This window comes from Carlito syrichta, unplaced genomic scaffold, assembly GCF_000164805.1.
Source record: "Carlito syrichta isolate Samal-C Ts95f unplaced genomic scaffold, Tarsius_syrichta-2.0.1 Scaffold302873, whole genome shotgun sequence".
NCBI lineage: Eukaryota > Metazoa > Chordata > Mammalia > Primates > Tarsiidae > Carlito > Carlito syrichta.
The window spans coordinates 5,911-25,614 of record NW_007246969.1 but is presented as its reverse complement, the minus strand read 5'-3'; the positions used below and the strand labels follow the sequence as shown (position 1 = coordinate 25,614).

Below are 19,704 nucleotides of genomic sequence, written 5' to 3'. Positions count from 1 at the left end.
TCATTCTATTGAATGCCTAATTTAAGGTTTTTGTTTGTTTAAATAGAGACATTTACACGTTTTTTCTTTTCTTTCCTTTTTTTTTTTTGAGTAAGAGTCTCTGTGAGGCAGTGTGAAGTGCAGTGGGACATTCATGGCCACTGAAGCCTCGACCTGCTGTCCTCAGGCGATCCTTCCACCTCAGACTCCTGAGTAGCTGGAACTACAGGTACATGTCACCATGCCTGGCTAATTATTTATTTATTTATTGTAGAGACAAGGTCTCGCTATGTTGCCCAGGCTGGTTGTGAATCCCTGTACTCAGGCAATCCTCTCACCTTGGCCTCCCAAAGTGCTGGGATTACACGCATGAGCCACTGCACCTGGCCTAAAAAATTTCTGATGCAGGCTAATATACAAAATATTTTACCTTACTGCTATTATTTCATTAAATTGTCTGATGTATAGAATCCTCCTATACAATGATACAAATACTATTTTGTGTGTGATTTGGAGAATATATTACAAACACAATGTTCTGGGAATATTTTTCACACTAAAATTATGAACATGTATTTGAAAATTTGTAAAATGTTTAGTTATAAAAATGTTTCTGTGAGATTTTAAGTATAATCTATCTTTGTTTTATAAGTAGAGTATTACCATGTGGTGTTTACTATGTCACAAATGTAGGGGAATTAAACAACTTGTCTCTGAATGGTAATATGCTTATTCAGAAATGTAAAACTATTCTAATCTGGATGGTCAAGACAGAGAATCAAGTGTCTTTTCTACAATAGACAATAATTTGGAACTTATTTAAGAAAGAGAATGACCAATCCAGGTAGACAAGACTTGAGTTTATTTATAGGATTCATATCTCCCTTATTAAAAGGACATTTACAAACTTGATTTCAAAAATAAAAGAAATTCTGAATGACATATGTTCATGTTTTAATTTCAATATTACAGGTATGCTCTTTTGTGATAAATTATCAGTTGAAAATGTTCCAGTGGAGTCTGGTATCAATTAATTTAACATTTTATATAAGAAATAACACATTTATTTTCAAGTCTTACATATATTACTTAAAATAGATACAAAGTTCAGTTTGTAATTTTTATATTTTATTGCTATTTCAAGCTACCTGAAAGAAAATACCTTAGTGGAAAAAAAATGTTTTGATTGCCTTGAATAAGTATGACTTTTAAAACAAACACTGTCATTAACAGTTCAACCATATATTATTCAGAAATTAGGTAGGTCAAATGACTTATAAAATCATTCAAAAGGAAAAAAATAATATTTGTTGGGCAGATAAAATATCTGAGACTATTATAATATGCAACTTAGAATCAAATTCAAGAAGTCGATTGCTTAGAAAATCTGACATTGCACAAATTCATAAATAATTGTTAAATTTCCATCTTTAATATTAATCTGCATTACTGAAGCACACTGAAAACAATGAGATGAGATAAAGTAGAAAAAAATTGTACATATGATCGTTTGCTTGATGGAAGCACTGATTTGTTAAATTAATTTCTCATACATATTTCCCTGTTCAAAAATATAAACTTGTTTGTTTTCCATATATACAAGTATCCTGTGAAATCCTGGACTCTGAGAAAAAATAGTTTGAGGTATAGCATTGAATAAAGCATCAAAATGCATGATCTTTCTGGCTGAAATTCAGCGGAAATAATTGTCAGCAGAGAAGAGTTGATCGGAGTGTGCTTCCAAAAGTCTTCCAGGGTTTTGCCCTCTGAGAAATTTATTGGCGACATCAAATAATGGAACTCTTTGACATCAATATATACAAAGGCATTTTATTATTCACCAAAGAAAGGGAGTTAGAGTCGTCAGAAATTACAACTTTATTTTTTTTCATTATACATATATTTATTGCCATCATAATTCTGCAATTGTCATAAAATTAGTTAGGTGGAATTCAGGGACACGTGCAAGTTTTGGAAAGGGACACATAGATAACGGTATAGAACTGTACATAAAATAATTACAATTTATTAAACACACTGTTTTAGCACATCCTTGATGGATGAGAATGAGCACCATATCTTTTATGAATATATATTTTTCTCTTTTTGTTTTCTACAGCACCAAAGAAATTCAAATAGGAAAAGGAGAGATGAGAATTCGGAATCCAGAATCAGCCCTGTTTCCATCTCAGCCACACTATCTTATATCTTTATGATTTTCAAAGTTTTTGTCATGTGATTTTTTTCCCCCATAAAGGCATCAGTATTTCCTAAATGGTACCAGTATGTAGCATGTTGTTTTCTATACCATCCTTATTCAAAACTTGCATGTGGCACAAAATGGGTTGGTGGCACCAAGGTATATTTTCGGTTTTTTTTCATATGATGTCTGTCCTAATCTTAGCCAAGAAAGCAAACAGGACCAACTTCAAATCCAAACTTCTGATTCTGATCACCAAAGTCATTGATCATGACATCAACAATAGGTACTTGATCAATTTTTGGTGTATTTATTTCAATCACAGTCTTTTCATAGCCTTTTCTGGACTGTAAAATTAAGCAGAAATAAAAAGTTATAAAATCATTTGATATTTTAGAAATACATGTAGTTTTTTTTTAATAAGCTCTGAGTGAAGGTAAGAAGGTGAGAAAGAGTAAAAAAACAAATTTGCCATTATCTCTGTAATAACTCTTCTTTTTTATCTGATATAGTTTTAAATTTTTAATACTACATTGAATATTTAAATGTAATTGTTCAACTATGATACTCCAAAATAGCTCAGAGTTTAAAAGAATCTTATTGAGTCAATAAATACAATTTAATATGAAAATGTATATTGGTATTGTATCATCCTATATAAATAATATATCTTTACCACTATAGTTATAATTAAGATATATGTAGTCAAATTCTCTTGTGAAAAATTTGAATACAGGATTAGAATTATACTACATACAGAAAGTCGAAAGTCAAAACGTTTCTGCTGCTATATGTTAATATTGTGAATATTTAACAATGTACTAGTATTGGGAAAGCTTTCCAGAACATTTGCTTCATTAACTTGTTTTATTCTCTCTTCTTTCCTCCACTTGTACACCACCCATTTTGTTGAAGGCATGAACCTGTTTATTTGTAATGGTGATTTTATTCATCAATACTCAACTAAAGTCATGAGCTGTATAGTGTATTCTAGGAATCATTTTCCTTTTATGGAATTTTCATGTGTGTAAAAAAGATAGTTCTAGTAGTGAGTCCCAAACGAGTGTAATATAATACCAATTAACAAACTCCTTATAAACAAAACACAAGGGTAAAAATTATCTATGGTAGAAATGGTATAATGATGTTTTCTTTATCTGTCATTTTAAAATCACAGATTAAAAAAAGGCACATGACAGAAGGTTTTTATTCTCCTTTTTATTGCAGGAATAATCAGCTGTAAGATTATTCAAATATCAGGAATAATGAAATAATGTCTGATCCAAGATTACTATTGTTATGGCTTTAAAAATGCATCTGTCTATATGTTTCAGAGTGCCTGTGTGTGTACTTGGGTGTGTGAACATTAGTAGTTTCTAATATACTATAGTTTGACATATGAATGTTAAACATCAAATCTTAATAACAACTGTCATCCACTTCATCAGAGAAATCTGGCTTAGGACCAGAATGAGACAGTTATACACTGCCTTGCATCTCTATGAAGAAAAGCAAGCAGAGATTTATACTCACCGCACAGCCATCATACAGTGCTTTAATGAAAGGATTATTGTCATAGGATATCTCCTCATCATTTGATCCCAGAAACCGAACTGCCTTGTCATAACTTCCTGATGACACATCATACCAGGCTGCTGACTGATGACAGTTATAGGTAAAATTTTGCCGAGCAGAGGCGGTTAGAAGTTTCAGGAATGTCATTTGCACCATATTAATAGAATTTCCTTCAACATCTAAATATGAAAGCTAGGAATAAAAAAATAAAAAGGCATGTAAAGACTCTTTTCACCTCCAGAGGCTCAAGATAAAGGTTGGAGAAAGTTCTATGCAAATGAAAAATAAAAAGAGCAGGAGTAGTTATTCTTATATAAGATAAAAAAGGCTTTACACCAATAAAAGTTAAAAAGGAAGTGAAGGACACTACACAATGATAAAGGGTTCAGTTTATCAGCAAAAAATATTCATCTTGACTGTATTTGCACTCAAAATAGAAATACCCAGATTTATGAAACAACTGCTGATGAATCTAAGACATGACATAGATGACCATACAATAATTGTTGGAGACTTCAATAGCCCACAGAGAACTTTAGACAGATCATCAAGGCAGAAAATCATCAAATATCTGGAACTTAATCTCAACAATGGGCCAATTAGATTTAATAGACATCTACAGACACTCCAACCAAACCATAGAATATGTTTTCTTCTCATCAGTACATAGAACATACTCTAAGACTGACCACTTCCTCAGCCATAAATCAAGCATGAACAAATTTCAAACAGTTGAAATCATACCAACCAACTATCTTCTCCTACCACAATGGAATCCAAATGAATATCATCCCAAACAAGATCCCTCAAAAACACACAAATACATGGAAATTAAACAACATGCTTCTGAATGACTTTTGGGTTAACACAGAAATCAAGACAGACATAAAAAGATGCCTAGAAACAAATAAAAGCAAAGACACAACATAACAAAACCTCTGGGATACCATGAAAACAATGCTGAGAAGGAAGCTTATAGCATTGCAAGCACACATCAAGAAAATAGAAAGATCCCAAGTAAACAGTCTAATGACACACCTAAAGGAAATGGAAAGACAAGGAAAATTTAGCCACAAAGCTAGTAGAAGCATGGAAATTGTCAATGTAAAAACAGAGCTAAATGAAATAGAGACAGACAAACAAACAAACAAACAAAAAGCATACAACAGATCAATGAGTTGAAAGGCTGGATCTTTGAAACAACAAATAAGATTGACAGGCCACCGGCAAGATTAACAAGATAGACAGATGATTGACGCATTGGATAGATAGATAGATAGATAGATAGATAAACAGAAAGAAATATGGATGAGAGAAAATTCAATTAAACACAATCAGAAATGGAAAAGACAATTTTACAATGGACTGTGAAGAAATGCAAATGCTTATCAGAAATTACTACTAACATCTGCATGCATATAAACTAGAAAATACAGAGAAAATGAATAAATTACTGAAAATACACAATCTCCCAAGATTGAAACAAGAAGAAATTAAAACCCTACATGGAAGAAATTGAAATCCTATTAAGACTAATAATCCAAGAAATGGATCAATAATAAGAAACTTCCCTGACAAAAAATTAAAAAACAAAAAAAAGCCCTGACTATCAGACATAGTTTCTCATGTCTATAATCCCAGCACTTTGGAAGGCAGAGACAAGAGGACTTCCTGAGCCCATGGGTTCAAGACCAGCCTAGGCAACATGGCAAGACCTCATCTCTACAATAAATAAACAAAATTAGCCGAGTGTGGGGGTGTGACCTATAGTTCCAGCTATTTGGAAGGCTGAGTGGAAGGATCACCTTAGCCCAGCATACCACTGCACTCTAGAATGGGTGACAGTGAGACTCCAACTCCAAAAGAAAAAAAAAAAGCCCTGGTCAGATGGTTTCTTAGCTGAATTATACCAGGTATACAAACAAGAACGGATGTCAGAAATATTCCAAACAATCAAGAAGAAAGGATTCTACCCTAGCTCATTCTATGGAGTCAGTACTATCCTGACACTCAGGTTGGCAAAGATTGAACAAAAAAAGAAAAATACAAGCCAATTTTCTTGATGAATACAGGTGCAAAAATTCTCAACAAGATATTAGCAAATTGCATCCAACAGCACATTTCAAGGATCATTCATCAAGTTCAGGTGGACTTCATTCATGGAATGCAAGACTCAAGATTGATTCAACATATCTAAATCAATAAATGTAATCCACCACAGAAACAGTTGTAAAGCCCAATAGATGCAGATAAGTCCAACAGATGCAGAAAAAACATTTGACAAAATCCAACACATTTTCTTGATAAAAACCCTCAAACATCAGGCGTCAAGGGAACATTCCTCAAAATAATAACAGTCATCTATGACAAACCTGTAGCCAACATCATACCTAATGGGCAGAAGCTGGAATCATTGCCTTTAAGAACTGGAACAAGACAAGGATGTCCACTCTCATGACTCCTATTTAACAAGGTGCTGGAAAACATAGCTGGAGTAATCAGGCAGGAGAAAGTAATTAGAGGCATCCAAATAGGAAAAGAGGAAGTTAAATCATCTCTCTTTGAAGGTACTATGATTCTATATCAAGAAAACCCTAGAGATTCTGGAAAACAAACAAACAAAAAAAACCAAAAACCGGAGCACTGAAAAATGAATTCAGTAAAGTCTCAGGATACAAAAGTCAATGTAGAAAAATCAGTTGCATTTCTATACACCAATAGCAAATATGCTAAGAACCAGATTTTAAGAAGTCTCATTCACAACAGACACACACACACACACACACACACACACACACACACACACACACCCATGCAAATACCTCAGTATTCATTTAACCAAAAATGTTAAAAGGCTTTACAATGAGAACTACAAAATAAGTGAAAGATGTCACAAACAAATGGAAGACCATCCTGTGCTCACAGACTGTAAAATCAATATTGTCAAGATGTCCATACTACCCAAAGCAATCCACAGATTAATCACAACCCCTACAAAATTAGCAGCACCATTCTTACAGACCTAGAAAGGACAATATTAAATTCACATAAAAGCAAGACAAAGAGCCTAAATAGCTAATGCAATCCTCAGCAAAAAGAACAAAGCTGGTGGCATCACACTTCCAGATTTCAAACTTTACTACTGGTACAAAAATAGACACACAGAACCATGGAACAAATAAAGAACCTTGAAATAAGACAAAGGACTTTGAACCAACTTACCTTTGACAACACTGAAAAAAACATTGGAGAAAGAATTCCATATATAGCAAATGGTGCTGGGAAGTCTGTCTAACCACATGCAGAAGAATGAAACTGGACCTCTACCTATCACCATATACAAAATTTAACTCAAAATGGATCAAAGGTTTTTATGGGAAACCTCAAACTATGCAAATCTTAGAAGAAAATCTAGGGGACATCTTCTTGGACCTTGCCTTCCCTATAAATAAATGATCAAGTCCTCAAAAGCAAATGCAGCAAAATCTAAAATTGACAGGTGGGTCCTTATCAAGCTAAAAAGCTTCTGCACAGCAAAACAGACTACTAAGAGAGTAAAAAGATAACCCACAGAATGAGGGAAAAATTATTTGCAAACTATGAATCCAACAAGGGCCTAACATCCAAAATCTATAAGAAACCCAAGCAAATCAGCAGAAAAAAAAAAAAATAACACCATTAAAAAGTGTGCAAAGAACATGAACATACACTTCCCAAAGGAAGACATTCATACAGGCAAAAAACATGAAAAAATTCTCAGCATTATTAATCATCAGAAAAAAGCAAATCAAAGCTACAGTGAAATACCATCTCACACTAGTCAGTATGGTTATTATTAAAAAGTCAAAAAGTAACAGATGTTGGTAAAGTTATGGAGAAAATGGGATGCTTGTACACTGTTAGTGGGAATTAAGCTAGTTCAGTCTTTGTAGAAAGCAGTTTGGTGATCTCTCAAATAACTAAAAATAGAGCTAGCATTCAATCCAGCAATTCCACTTTGGGAATATACCCATAGGAACACAAATTACTCTACCCAAACACCTGCATGAGTATGTTTATTGCAGCATTATTCACAAGAGCAGAAATATACAGCCAGTCCAGATGCTCACTGAAGGTGGACTAGACAAAAAATGTGTGGTACATATGCATGATGGAATACTACCCAGTTATAAAGAACAAAATAATATCATTTGCAGCAGCACAGGTGCAGTTGGAGACCATCATTCCAAGTGAATTATTACAGAAACAAAAAACTGAATACCACATGATCTTACTCAAATGTGAACACCAAACGTTGAGCAAACATGGACACAAAGACAGGAACAAAAAACACTGGGCACCACTAAATGAGGGAGAAAAGGAGGAAATATAAGGGATGTGAAACCACCTACTGGGTACCATGTCCACTACTGGGGGTGGGGAAGGACTTGTTAGAAGCCCAAACCTCACCTTCATGCAATATACTTGTATGACAAATTACCCATGTACCCCATGATTCTGAAATTAAAAAAAACCCCAAAAACTCTTCTCCTCCTTTATGCTATATAGAATGAAATCACTGTCACAGTGAACTGGTATGTGAGAAGCTTGTAGAAGAAGCAACAGGCTCATGTCAACCTAACGAAAAAAGCATACATTAAGGGTCAGAAGACTCAGACAGAATTTTATAAATCAGAATTATATGCCCATGTAAGTTACTGTAACCACAGTTTGTCTTAAAAAAAAAAATCACTTTGTATGCTTTAGTTTCCTAAAAAGTAAACATAAGAAAAAATTGTTTCCAATAGATACTTCATTATACTTCTGTTCTTTTTTAAAAAGCAGAGTGGGAAAATAGTAAATCTCAGAGTAATGCAAAATTTAACGCTTTTTATGTTGCTTGATTTCACTTACTCTTTTCAATTATTTCCTAGTGTGTGTACTACATCCAAATCTTTAAATATGTTCCTGCATTTTCTGTTTTGGAGTTATAGTTTTAATTTTCATCACAAACATGCCTGTTTGTTCTTAAATGATACACATAATCAGCATTGTCACAGAATGTCCAAAACAACACAAATGAATAATTGTTGAGTCAATACTTATTCTGTATTCATAGCAGGAAAATATTCTTAGTTGTAAATTATTTTAAACCCTAATTAAAATACTTAAACACATGTAAATAGCTTTAAAACAGGAATTTAGTTTCAATATCTAATCTTAAAATATCTTTAGAAAATGATTAAAATGAACTGGTAATGGTATGGAAATATTTAAGTAAATTAATGCTATAAACAATCAGATAAAAATGCACATTCCAAAAGCTTTTATGAAATGGAGAACAAAGAACAGATTAGGTTTCAAGCAGATAGAAAAATGAAATAATAGGGGTCAGAGATATTAAATGGATATTACAGTCTTTATATCTGATATTTATAACATAATCCATTTTTATGATGTCTGCCTTAGGTACTTAAATTGTGTACATTGTTTGATCAATTTTTTTCAGTAAATTGAGCATATTTCCATTTATTTTGATTCAACAATTTTAGATTGCTTTAGGATTCTACAGTAGTCTGAGTTATATTTGATGAAACAAACTACAGACCACATGGAATACTCCTTAGTATCATTTAGACTTTCACTGTCAAGATCTAGAGATATATAATTTGAGCTTTACTTTTTGAGTTGTGATAAACCATTTCATGTTGAGGTCATAACATACCAGTTTTCCTCTCTTAAATTCACTAAACCAACTTCCTGGTTTCTCCTTTGGCCATGATGAAATTCTTACCTATCGCAAAGGAAGAGAAAAAGTAGAAAGTAGGTGAAAATTATGAACAGTATTGCTTATGTACATATACGTCATTTTCAGTGAGACTAAGAAGCTAAAGAACTTTCAAAATACTTTTAAAGCTACACAAAATGAGATTATACAGAACTCTATACAATGGGATTACGCAAAATGGGTTATAATGAGATAAAGAGGGAAATTGGAGACAGATCCGGTAATTTGCATGCAGTGAAGATTGAGTCATTTCCTCCCTATTCTCTTGACTGACTCAAAAAGAAAAGGCAGAAACCACCTGGTAAAGGTATACTAAGGACTCTAGGGGAGATTAGAAGAATACTTCGCAACCCTTTGAAAAGGAAACCCTCAACGTGTCAGTCAACATCAGCCTGCAAGGCAGGTACTATCTGCATTCCCCAGCCAATGGAGATATTTGAAAGTATTCAGCCAGGAACCAAGGAGAGATGCTACAGGAAAGTCACTGGTAGGAAGCAAGCCTTATCATTCCCTGCTGTGAAGAACAGATCCACATTTATTGTTTTGCTTTGTAAAGATCAGCAAAATAAGGGTATATAAGTCCTCACGATAGGGAACTTGAGTCATCAATTCAAGGGGAGGCATTTTCCATGTTCCCACATTTCTCCGGAGACTAGGGGAGCTTTATAATGCTTTGCCACATGCCAAGTGGTGCTGGGAGATGGAAGTTGCTTTGCCCACTGTCCCTACTATCCACTTTTTACTCACAAATGCAACTTTTCTCCTAAAAACAGCCACATGTAAAGCTACTAGCTTTACCTTAAGGAATTTCTGCGCCTCTGTATGTCCACACTGTACATGAGGGTTATTACATGAATACAAGTAATGAAAAGAAGTTCCATTTTAAAATGTTTTAAGAAAATACTTATGCTAGCAAAAAAGAAATATTTCCTTATAATAATAATCTGCATTTAACTTACAAGATAGGACTCAAGAATATTGATACTGTTAGGGGAAAATGAAAAAATCTGTCTAATCTTTAAAAAACATGTACATGCAGAGAATACTCTCATTTTATATACGAGATTAATTCTTTACACAATTGGATATATTGGGCATAATACACAGCTGTGAGTTCTACCATGTGGTGATTGGGCAGAAGAATAGTATACATGCACTAAGATTTGAGATTCAGCTGTGCTGTGTCATGGAAAGCAATAGAATTTTAGAGCGCAAGCAGGTGCATGAAAATACATCTGGTAAGAAATAAGGGAGAGAAGTATTTGTTAACTCTGTGCATCACTTTGGTGCCTTATTCATGTTTATGCAAATGAAATGCTCTAATTACCCTGGAAGAAAAGCAGATAAATGAAAATATGACAGTATAATTTTCCTGCTTAGTTCAATATTGCAAAAACATGGCAGGAACTGTCAACATTCACCACCAAAACAGATTGGTACTTACTCCCTCAGATTTTTTGTCTGGATAAATGCACGTCTCACCACCAGATGTGAAATTACAGTAAACTTTGAAAGAATCGCCTGAACAGCCTTGGTTAGGATCAATCCAATATTCACCTAGAAGATAGCAAAAAATATGTCACATACAAAATCATTGATATCAAAGTTGAATGCCTTAGATATCACATTTTATGACAAAGAGAAATAAAAAATGCACATTACAGATCTTTTCCTTTTTAAGCATTTGGGCATATTAGGGTTTATTTATTTATTTATTTATTATGAATAAAGAGTGTTACTTTATCTTATCTTCTTCGAAGCTTTGCAGACATCCCATAAACTGCCAGGAATGCCTTTTTTAAAATTCTTGTGTTTATCACTTTTAACTTTCAGCTTAAATATCATCTTCTCAAATATTAACATTCTATCTATCCATGTGTAATAAATTGCATTAATATTGGAACCTGACATACTTGACTCCAAATCTCTTAAGTATTATTTACTACTTAAGTAATCTGAGTATAATAAAGATATTTTCTTCCTGGTTTATTCATTTGTATCAGTGGAGGTGAGAGTATCTCCTTAGTTTTAGGGATCATACCTTTGCCTTACTTGATAACAAAAGCTTTGTAATTTTGTTTTATTGTAATTGTACTCCCTTCTTGAATGAGGTCTTGAAAAAAACTACTTTATAATAAGTTAATGCAGTCTACTATTGATACCATTATTGAAATGTTACAAAAGAAATGTTATCATGTGAATATCTATGACCATTAATTTGGTGTTATGTTAGTAAATATGGTTAATAATCAGACTAACCAAGTATATTTTTTAAATAATTGACAATATGGTTTTTGCTAATAAGAGTTATTGGAAATCAAAATTTATATACATGTGACCATTACTTTGTTTCCTTCTGATGGGGCCCAGAAAATGATATCCCAAAGCAAAACCTCAGAAGCAGCCTCAGAAGCACAGAGTTGTTCTCTAATCTTCTGCTGTCCTGTTTCTTGCCTCTTATTCTCCACTGAGGAAAATCATAGAAACTAGACTCCTCTTCCCCAAGGTGGGTCACAGAAACCAGAACCCCTTTTCCCTAAAACAAGTTATAAATCCTAAGAATACTACTTTAACCTTCTACCTTCTTGCTGTGAAACAGTTGGCCACAGAGAAATGAAGACCTTCATTCCAGAGGTTCCTGCTTCATACCCAGGAGAAAGAAATGCTACAACAGAGAGGCCAGGAAGAATCTGAACAGAAGGACTTGCTGGGTTTCCCTACTCATTAGAGTATGAACACACATCACATTTTTGCACAGCTATCCTGCTTCATCGAACCTAAACATAAAATTAGAGCGCTTTCCCTATATCTTTGGTCATCATTCTGAGTCATGTAAAATTATAACCAAATAAATCCATTATGCTTTTCTCTTGTTAACCTGCCTTTTGTAAATAAGGCTTTCAGCTGCAACCCTATTATGGGGTAGAAAGGAGTAACTCTTCCAAACCATACACATCCTGCCATTGTTTAATGCTGCCACTTTATTTCAAATACTAACTGGAACTATATAAATCCATTGTTTATGAACTTTCAGTATCTTAAAAGCTCAAGTTGCTCAACTTAGCACTGGAACTCTCAAAAATCCAATGTCCAACTTTTTTTAATTTTCTATGACTTCTACTTTGCCTACCACTACTTGTATATAAACAGAAAATGTACTCTAATACCCAATAAGCTTCTATTATTTGTCAGATAACTTGAATAGCTTATTAATAAAAACATTTACACTTTTTAAATTATACCATTAATGCAGTCATGTCTGAAACAAATAGGAATTCTCAGGAAAAAAAAATAAAAATAAAAATCTCCAAGATTTGCACCAACCAGACGTACTCTTAATCTTTGATACTTTTTAGATGATTTTTAGACATATATGATTTTGAATTATATGGAAAGTATCATTTTTATCTTGTTTTATTTAGTTAACATTGTCATGAAATATTCTTTCGGTTAATATATTAATTGCTTAATTGTTTAAATACCTTCATTCAATAAAGTGGTTTCATATCCTATGGATACAGTGTTCAGTTGATCTCTAATTTATTCATCTCAATTTCTCTTGCCACATTTAAGTTAGATCACTGTCATCCCCTGTCTAGATCAATCCAACAACTTCTTAATCAGTTATTTTGATTCCATTTTGCTTCCTTCCAAATTACTTCAAGTAATTCCCCATTTGCTCACAGAAGCCACAGCAACCTTCTTTTAGTTTCTTAAAAACGGCAAGACCCCATCATTTTCAAAGCTTTACAAATGTCTCAAATACTCTGCCTGGAATGCCCTTTTGATTCTTAGTATGGTTACTAATACATTAAGATTTCAGTTAAAATGTTACTTCTTCAAATATTAACATTCCATTTATTTAAAATATAATCATCCTTTAATTATCTAAATACCAAGTTTTTTTCAAAGAGTCGGTCACAATATGTTATTAACATTTTTGGGTTTCTTGTCTCCATCATTAGATAATTAGTAGCTTAAGGACATTATTTTGTCGGTTCTTCTGTGAATTTCTGTGAGAAGAACAGTGAGTGACATAGATCAAAAACACATAAATATTTAACCTTAATTAATTAATTATTATATTAAAGAATTGATGAAGCTAGTTATATAGAAGCAACTGGGAGGTATAATCCACAGTTAATTTACTATTCCCAAAATGTACAATAATTTTTTCTTCACTGCTCAGGTTCTAATTAATTATATATCGTTTTATAACTCAATGCATGTGCCTATCTTTTACAATTGACTTTCAATTATGTATGATTGATTGATTATCTTATTCATCTAAGTCAGAAGTGTAAAAGTTGTACTACAATGCCATATCATATTTTCTGTATTTTTTTTAAATGCCATATACACATAGTAGGAATTTTCTGATGGACCAAAAATATTTTTAAATTTAGGAGAAGAAGGTGAAATATTCTGACACAATCTCAAACTATACCATATAAATCCTTTGCCTAAATAATGCTAGTTAGAAATATGTCTTACAAGTCACTGAACTAAATGTATCTTTTAAAGATAAAAGTATTAAATGTGAAGATCTTGGATACCAGTTTGTGTAGGAACCCTAATAACTCCCTGTGCTTTAGTTTTAACAGGATGTGCTTGATTAAAATAATAAGATGTTTATGACATTCTTCCTTTATGGTGGCTGCTTTTGAATTACATTAATTAAATACTGAATTATGTATATCATAGTTATAACGTCATCATAGGACTGATAATTCAAGATAACATTTTTGAGTGAGGAAAAGCATTTAATATAAAGTAAGATTTTAAATCTGATAAAGATCTCCCCCTTCTTAGTTTAGTAAGTATGAGTTTAGTCAACTGACTTAGCATACTTGAAACTCTTTCTTAGAGCAACAGTGATGAAATGGTTTTGTAGGTATGATAAATTATTCTGATCGTCATTACTAAGTAAGCTAGTCACAGTTGTTCTGGTTATTTGTGGATCAATCAAAGATAAATTTTTGCCACAAGCTATCCCAATTCTTAAATAGTCTGTTTGCCAAACCATTGTTAAACTGATAAATTAAATATTCATCAGTTGTTATTTAATCATATCCATATTATTCATATTAATGTAAAGTACTAATGAATTAATTTTAGTCATATGAATGTAAGTATTCATGATATTAATGCAAACTAAGTAATAATTATATTTCAATATGCACATATGTATAAACACATAATACCCATTCTGTGATAGTTATAACAAAGTATATTTGTGTTAGTTATAATCATCCAAAAATAATCTTGTCATAAGTTAATGAAACCCTATTTAACAGACAAGGATTTTCAAAGTGGATCCTGAATTATGCAACATAAATGACTTCTGTATACAAGATGTGAATTAATAATTGTTTAGACTTAGTTACAGACTGTTTTAAACATTTAACTAGAATTAATGGGCTGACAGTGCACCTCAGTAACTCAGAGGTTCAGTATATTTGCTTTGTCATGTATTATTAACATACCATCGGGGAAGTCAGGATGGCTGAGTTGCAGGTCTTTGCAGGTTCGGGCTGGATTGGTCTGAGTGCCCATTGGAAATTTCATATGCTCAATGTCTTGTTTCAGGGAATTGAGGGAACCAAATATTTCTTCCATTCCATCCGAGTAATCAAGAATATTATCATCTGCATCTGCTTGCAAGCTTTCTGTGTGTCTTCTTGTTTTTTTGGGTGACAAGATTGGTAAGGGCTGAATGACTTCACCAGGTGGACCCTGTAAAGCAGGTCATGTGAATGCAACTGTTTCAAAAAGTAAAATGTTCTGCAGATATTAGTTATTATGGGTTATGCTTTTCCTTGCTAATACGCCCTATCTCCACAACGAGATTTTCAAGTCTCTGAGAATTAGAACAGTATTTTAAGGCTCTTGTGCTATCGAATAAACTGCCTATTAAACTTGATAATGATGTATACATTTTGAAACATTAAACTTTAAAAAATATGCATACATTAGCTTGCTTCAAATATGCAAAACTCAAGTCTTTATAAATTAACAAATTTAAAATAAATACATCCAGAATTGAATTTACATGAAGAATAGAGCTGTGACAAATAGTTAATCCATGTTGTTATAGATTGAATTGTGTCCCACAAAATTCATATGTTGAAGTCCTAACTCCCAGTACCTCCAAATGTGATCTTATTTGGAAATAAGCTTGCTGAGTATATAATTAGTGGAGATGAGGTCATTAGGGTGGGCCTTGACACAATATGACTGATAATCTTATAAAAAGGAAAAATTTGAAAATAATGACACACAGAAGGAAGATCATGTAAAGAGACTCAGAAAAAAGACAGCTACCTACAAGTCAAGGAGAGAGGTGAGGAATAGAAACTAACACCACTGACACTTTTATCAAGGACTTCAGCCTCCAGGACTGTAAGACAACACATTTCTGTTGTTTAAGTCACCCATTCTGTGAGACTCTGCTCTGGTAGCCCTAGCAAATGAACGCCCATATAGTTGGACATACTTTAGCTCGAGAAAAGAACCAAAATTTCTTTCACATGCATTTATATTTTATTTCTGCCACCTAATAGCTGTGTGGAGTCTGGCAAATGTCAGTATTAATAAATGGTGGCTATTATTATGGCTTTGTATTACTATCATTATATATTCACTAAAAAAAGTCAAGCATCTGAACTTAGGTCTTTATTCTTAGAGTCAGGTATAAATGCATCTTTGTGGCATACAACCATTAAATTTGGCTTCATTAAAATGTAACATAAAAAAGTACATGATTCTCTTGAAAAAATGAATGAAAACAAGGATATTATAATATATAATTAAGGTATCACTATATTTAAAAAGTGAAATCAATTTTGGCATGGGAACCTGATTCTTAAATGATATAGTTACCCTTTCCTATAAAATCAGCACTTTTGACAGAAAGTGCTTTTTCATTCATCCTATGAATTCAGAGAAATCATTGGCAGCCTCCAGATGTGAATTATCAGAACATCATTCTTGTGAACAGCCACTTACCGGAGGCCCAGGAGGTCCTGGAAGACCACTGTCACCTTTCTGGCCAGCAGGCCCCTGTGAGAAAGGAAAAGGGAGAGTTCATGAATAGAAAACAGGCAACTGAATAGGTTTCACTGAAACATTAAAATGTGAAAGGGAAAAGTACTTACACTAGAGCCTTTGTTACCCTTTGGACCTTGAGGACCCTAGAAGATGTACGGGAAAAAGCACAGATAAAAAATCAGGAGCATTGCAACTCAATGGTATACACATCACTTAACACTACCCTACGGAATTATTTTGTCTTCTACTTACCGGTAAGCCTGGAGGACCAGGTGGACCTATGGGACCAGCAGGACCTGGAATACCCTAGAGAGAGAATCATCCAATTTAAAGAGTGTTCCTCATCTATTCCATTTCCATGTTTTGCATAACAAACACATTGACAAATGTAGAGAATTCAAAAATACTTCTATACCATTGTGCATCTAAGACATTACTTTTACAAAATAATCTGATAATTTTTCTAATTTTGTTACTGTCTATAAGCTTCCTCTTTTAAATATATACATATATATATAAAACTTTATGTTTGTGCTATCCTCAGAATAAGATTTCCACGTGATGAAAATTCAGTAGTTCAGCTACTGAACTGTCATTTTTATGATTTCTAATGTAAATCATATTTTTAATTTATTCACTCTAACGTTAAATAAAAATTTCTTTTTGAAAACATCACTCATTTAAGCAGATTAGAATAAAGACACCCTAAATTACTTCTTTGATCACATTTAAAAGAATATGCAAAAGTGTGTGAGTGTGTATCTCTAAGAAGTAGTAGCAAAAATCATCTATATTTTTACTCACCCCATCACCCTTTACTCCTGGGGATCCTTGAGTTCCAGGAAGTCCTCTGTCTCCCTTTTCCCCTTGTTCTCCTGGAGGACCAATCAGGCCAATTAAACCAGGATGTCCCTTTAGAAGGCAGAGAAAGGAAACTTTAATAATATGTAAATCACAACCATAATTAAAACTTTTTCATAAAATATTTGCACATTAAATTCATAAAACATAAAAATAGAAAATGCAGATAAAAAAATTAAAATAATTCTTATGAATAGAATACAGGAACCATCCTTCCTTCACCTAACCAGATCATTTACTGCTTGCTTTAAGTTATGGATTTATTAAGGGTTGGGAGTACTATGAAACAAAATGCTTTCTAATAATATCATCTACAGTGTTTCATTTGGGGAACTATCTCAACTAAAAGACACATAAAAATCGAAAGCTCATTGTTTAATAAGCATCTCATTTAACATGAAATGGTTTCTATTCTTACATACTTCACAGTCTTTAAAAAGCATCTGGAGATTTAAAAATTATCCAGACAATATTAACACTATTCTAAAAAAGGCTTATTTTTTCTATCAATTTGGTGCAACTCAGCACAAATTCTGGAGATCAAATTACTATTTGAAAGACATTTCTTGTTTAAAATTATTATGTTCATGTTTTAAAAAACAAAAATTGTTATTTTGTTATTCCATCTGTTTATTTTCTGAATAGTTATTTTAGTATAACCATATGCTTTCTTCATATGGCTCTACCAGGGAACACTGGAAAGATATAGCACTGAATTCTGGTACATTTTTCACTATTTACTTATTTTCTTCTCTCTAAATATATCTGAGAAGCTCAGGATTGACAGTCTTTTCCATGGTTAGAATGATAAAGATATTGCTTGAAGTCGCCTTTTAATCTGCAAAAACAATTGCCTTTACTATCAGAATATCAAAATTGTAATTCTACATTATTTTCTTCTCACCTTTTCACCCTTGGAGCCAGGGTCACCTTTGAGACCAGGTAAGCCAGGAGGTCCCTAAATAATAAGAAAAAATAAGTAAAAAATACAGTAGGTAGGAACTAAAGAATCATATTACTAGTCATAGAGCTAGTTTGGTTTTGAAATGTAGAGTTCAAATATAGTTAATAATGATGTGTTAATTTATTTTTCAGAACTCTAAGTAAATTCATATGTTTAAAGTAACCTGGTTTTAATCTGTCACCATAATATTGATAATTTTTATTAAATACATATGATGCTACAAATTGGGCATGGCTTATATGGCTTTTGAGAAGAAAGTGTAAACTTTTCAGTATACTATTTTTAGAAGGGATTTCCAAATTACACAACTAGTCAAATATTTTTATGCCAAGCAGATTTCAAAGATTGCAACATTCAGTACAATTTTTAAAAACACTAAGCTTTTGGTCGTCAATTGATCTCTTATGACCACAAAAATAATTTAGACAAAAAATTTAATAAACTATGTTTATATGCTTCAGAATGGTTGCCGAATATTCTATAGAATAAAAAGCTTATTTTTATACATGCTAACTTAAAAATGGAGGTCTGTCATTCTCTTACAATATGGCCAATTTTCTGAATTCCAATTTCAATTCTTAATCTTTGTTCTTTTGAATGTAGACATAATTTCACTATGATTGCCAGAGAGAATGAAATACTGAGAATATCTAATAATCTCTACACCATCTTGCATGTGTAAGTTGCCACACAGTTTACAAAACTATCTTAATAACACATCTTTGATTCTGATACAACAATTCTGATAAAGTAACTATTTATGCCCTTTTTACTTGTGAAAAACTGAATCTTCTTACTTCTAAATACCAAAGCTGGGATTAAAATTCAGGACTCTGGTTCCAGGTTTAACATTCTTTAAATCATGATTTATTAGACTACTTAAATTGATAGAGATAACCAAGGAGATGGCGGTGCTATCCAGGAAGGTAAAACTAAAGATATTCCAAAAGAATAATTAGACAATTTCACAAAACTACTAAAAAAGGTAAGTTTTTAAGGAAGTGGACTTATCTGGACTCTAAAAATTTGAGAGGAAAAGATTTCTATGTAGACAAGAGAGTAAGAGAGGGTACCATTCATTGTGAAACTTGGCTGTGAGGGATTTGGGAACAAAAAGAAATATCAAAACTTGAGTCTTGAACTGAAAATCCCTACTCACGAGCCAAAAATGGCCTTAGAAAATTATAATATAGGGACATTTGATTGTCATTATATAGCTGTTTCAGAACTTATGGTATTTGGTGGTCTTTCTTAACAATTTACTGCCATCAGAACACTTGAAAATCCAGGATGCCAGAATGATTAAGG

General features: G+C 32.7%; 1 protein-coding gene across 1 annotated transcript; it reads right to left on the bottom strand.

Annotated features, from left to right (window-relative positions):
* Positions 1-818: 818 nt before the first annotated feature.
* Positions 819-18,390, bottom strand: LOC103259555 (collagen alpha-1(XI) chain-like; the record flags this gene model as incomplete). The annotated part of the gene is made up of 10 exons (XM_008057216.2): positions 819-2,526; positions 3,713-3,946; positions 9,459-9,527; positions 10,966-11,078; positions 15,008-15,257; positions 16,530-16,583; positions 16,679-16,714; positions 16,824-16,877; positions 17,376-17,483; positions 18,337-18,390. Coding segments are annotated over 10 exons (1,119 nt in total), but the record flags the coding sequence as incomplete, so codon positions are not given.
* Positions 18,391-19,704: the final 1,314 nt, after the last annotated feature.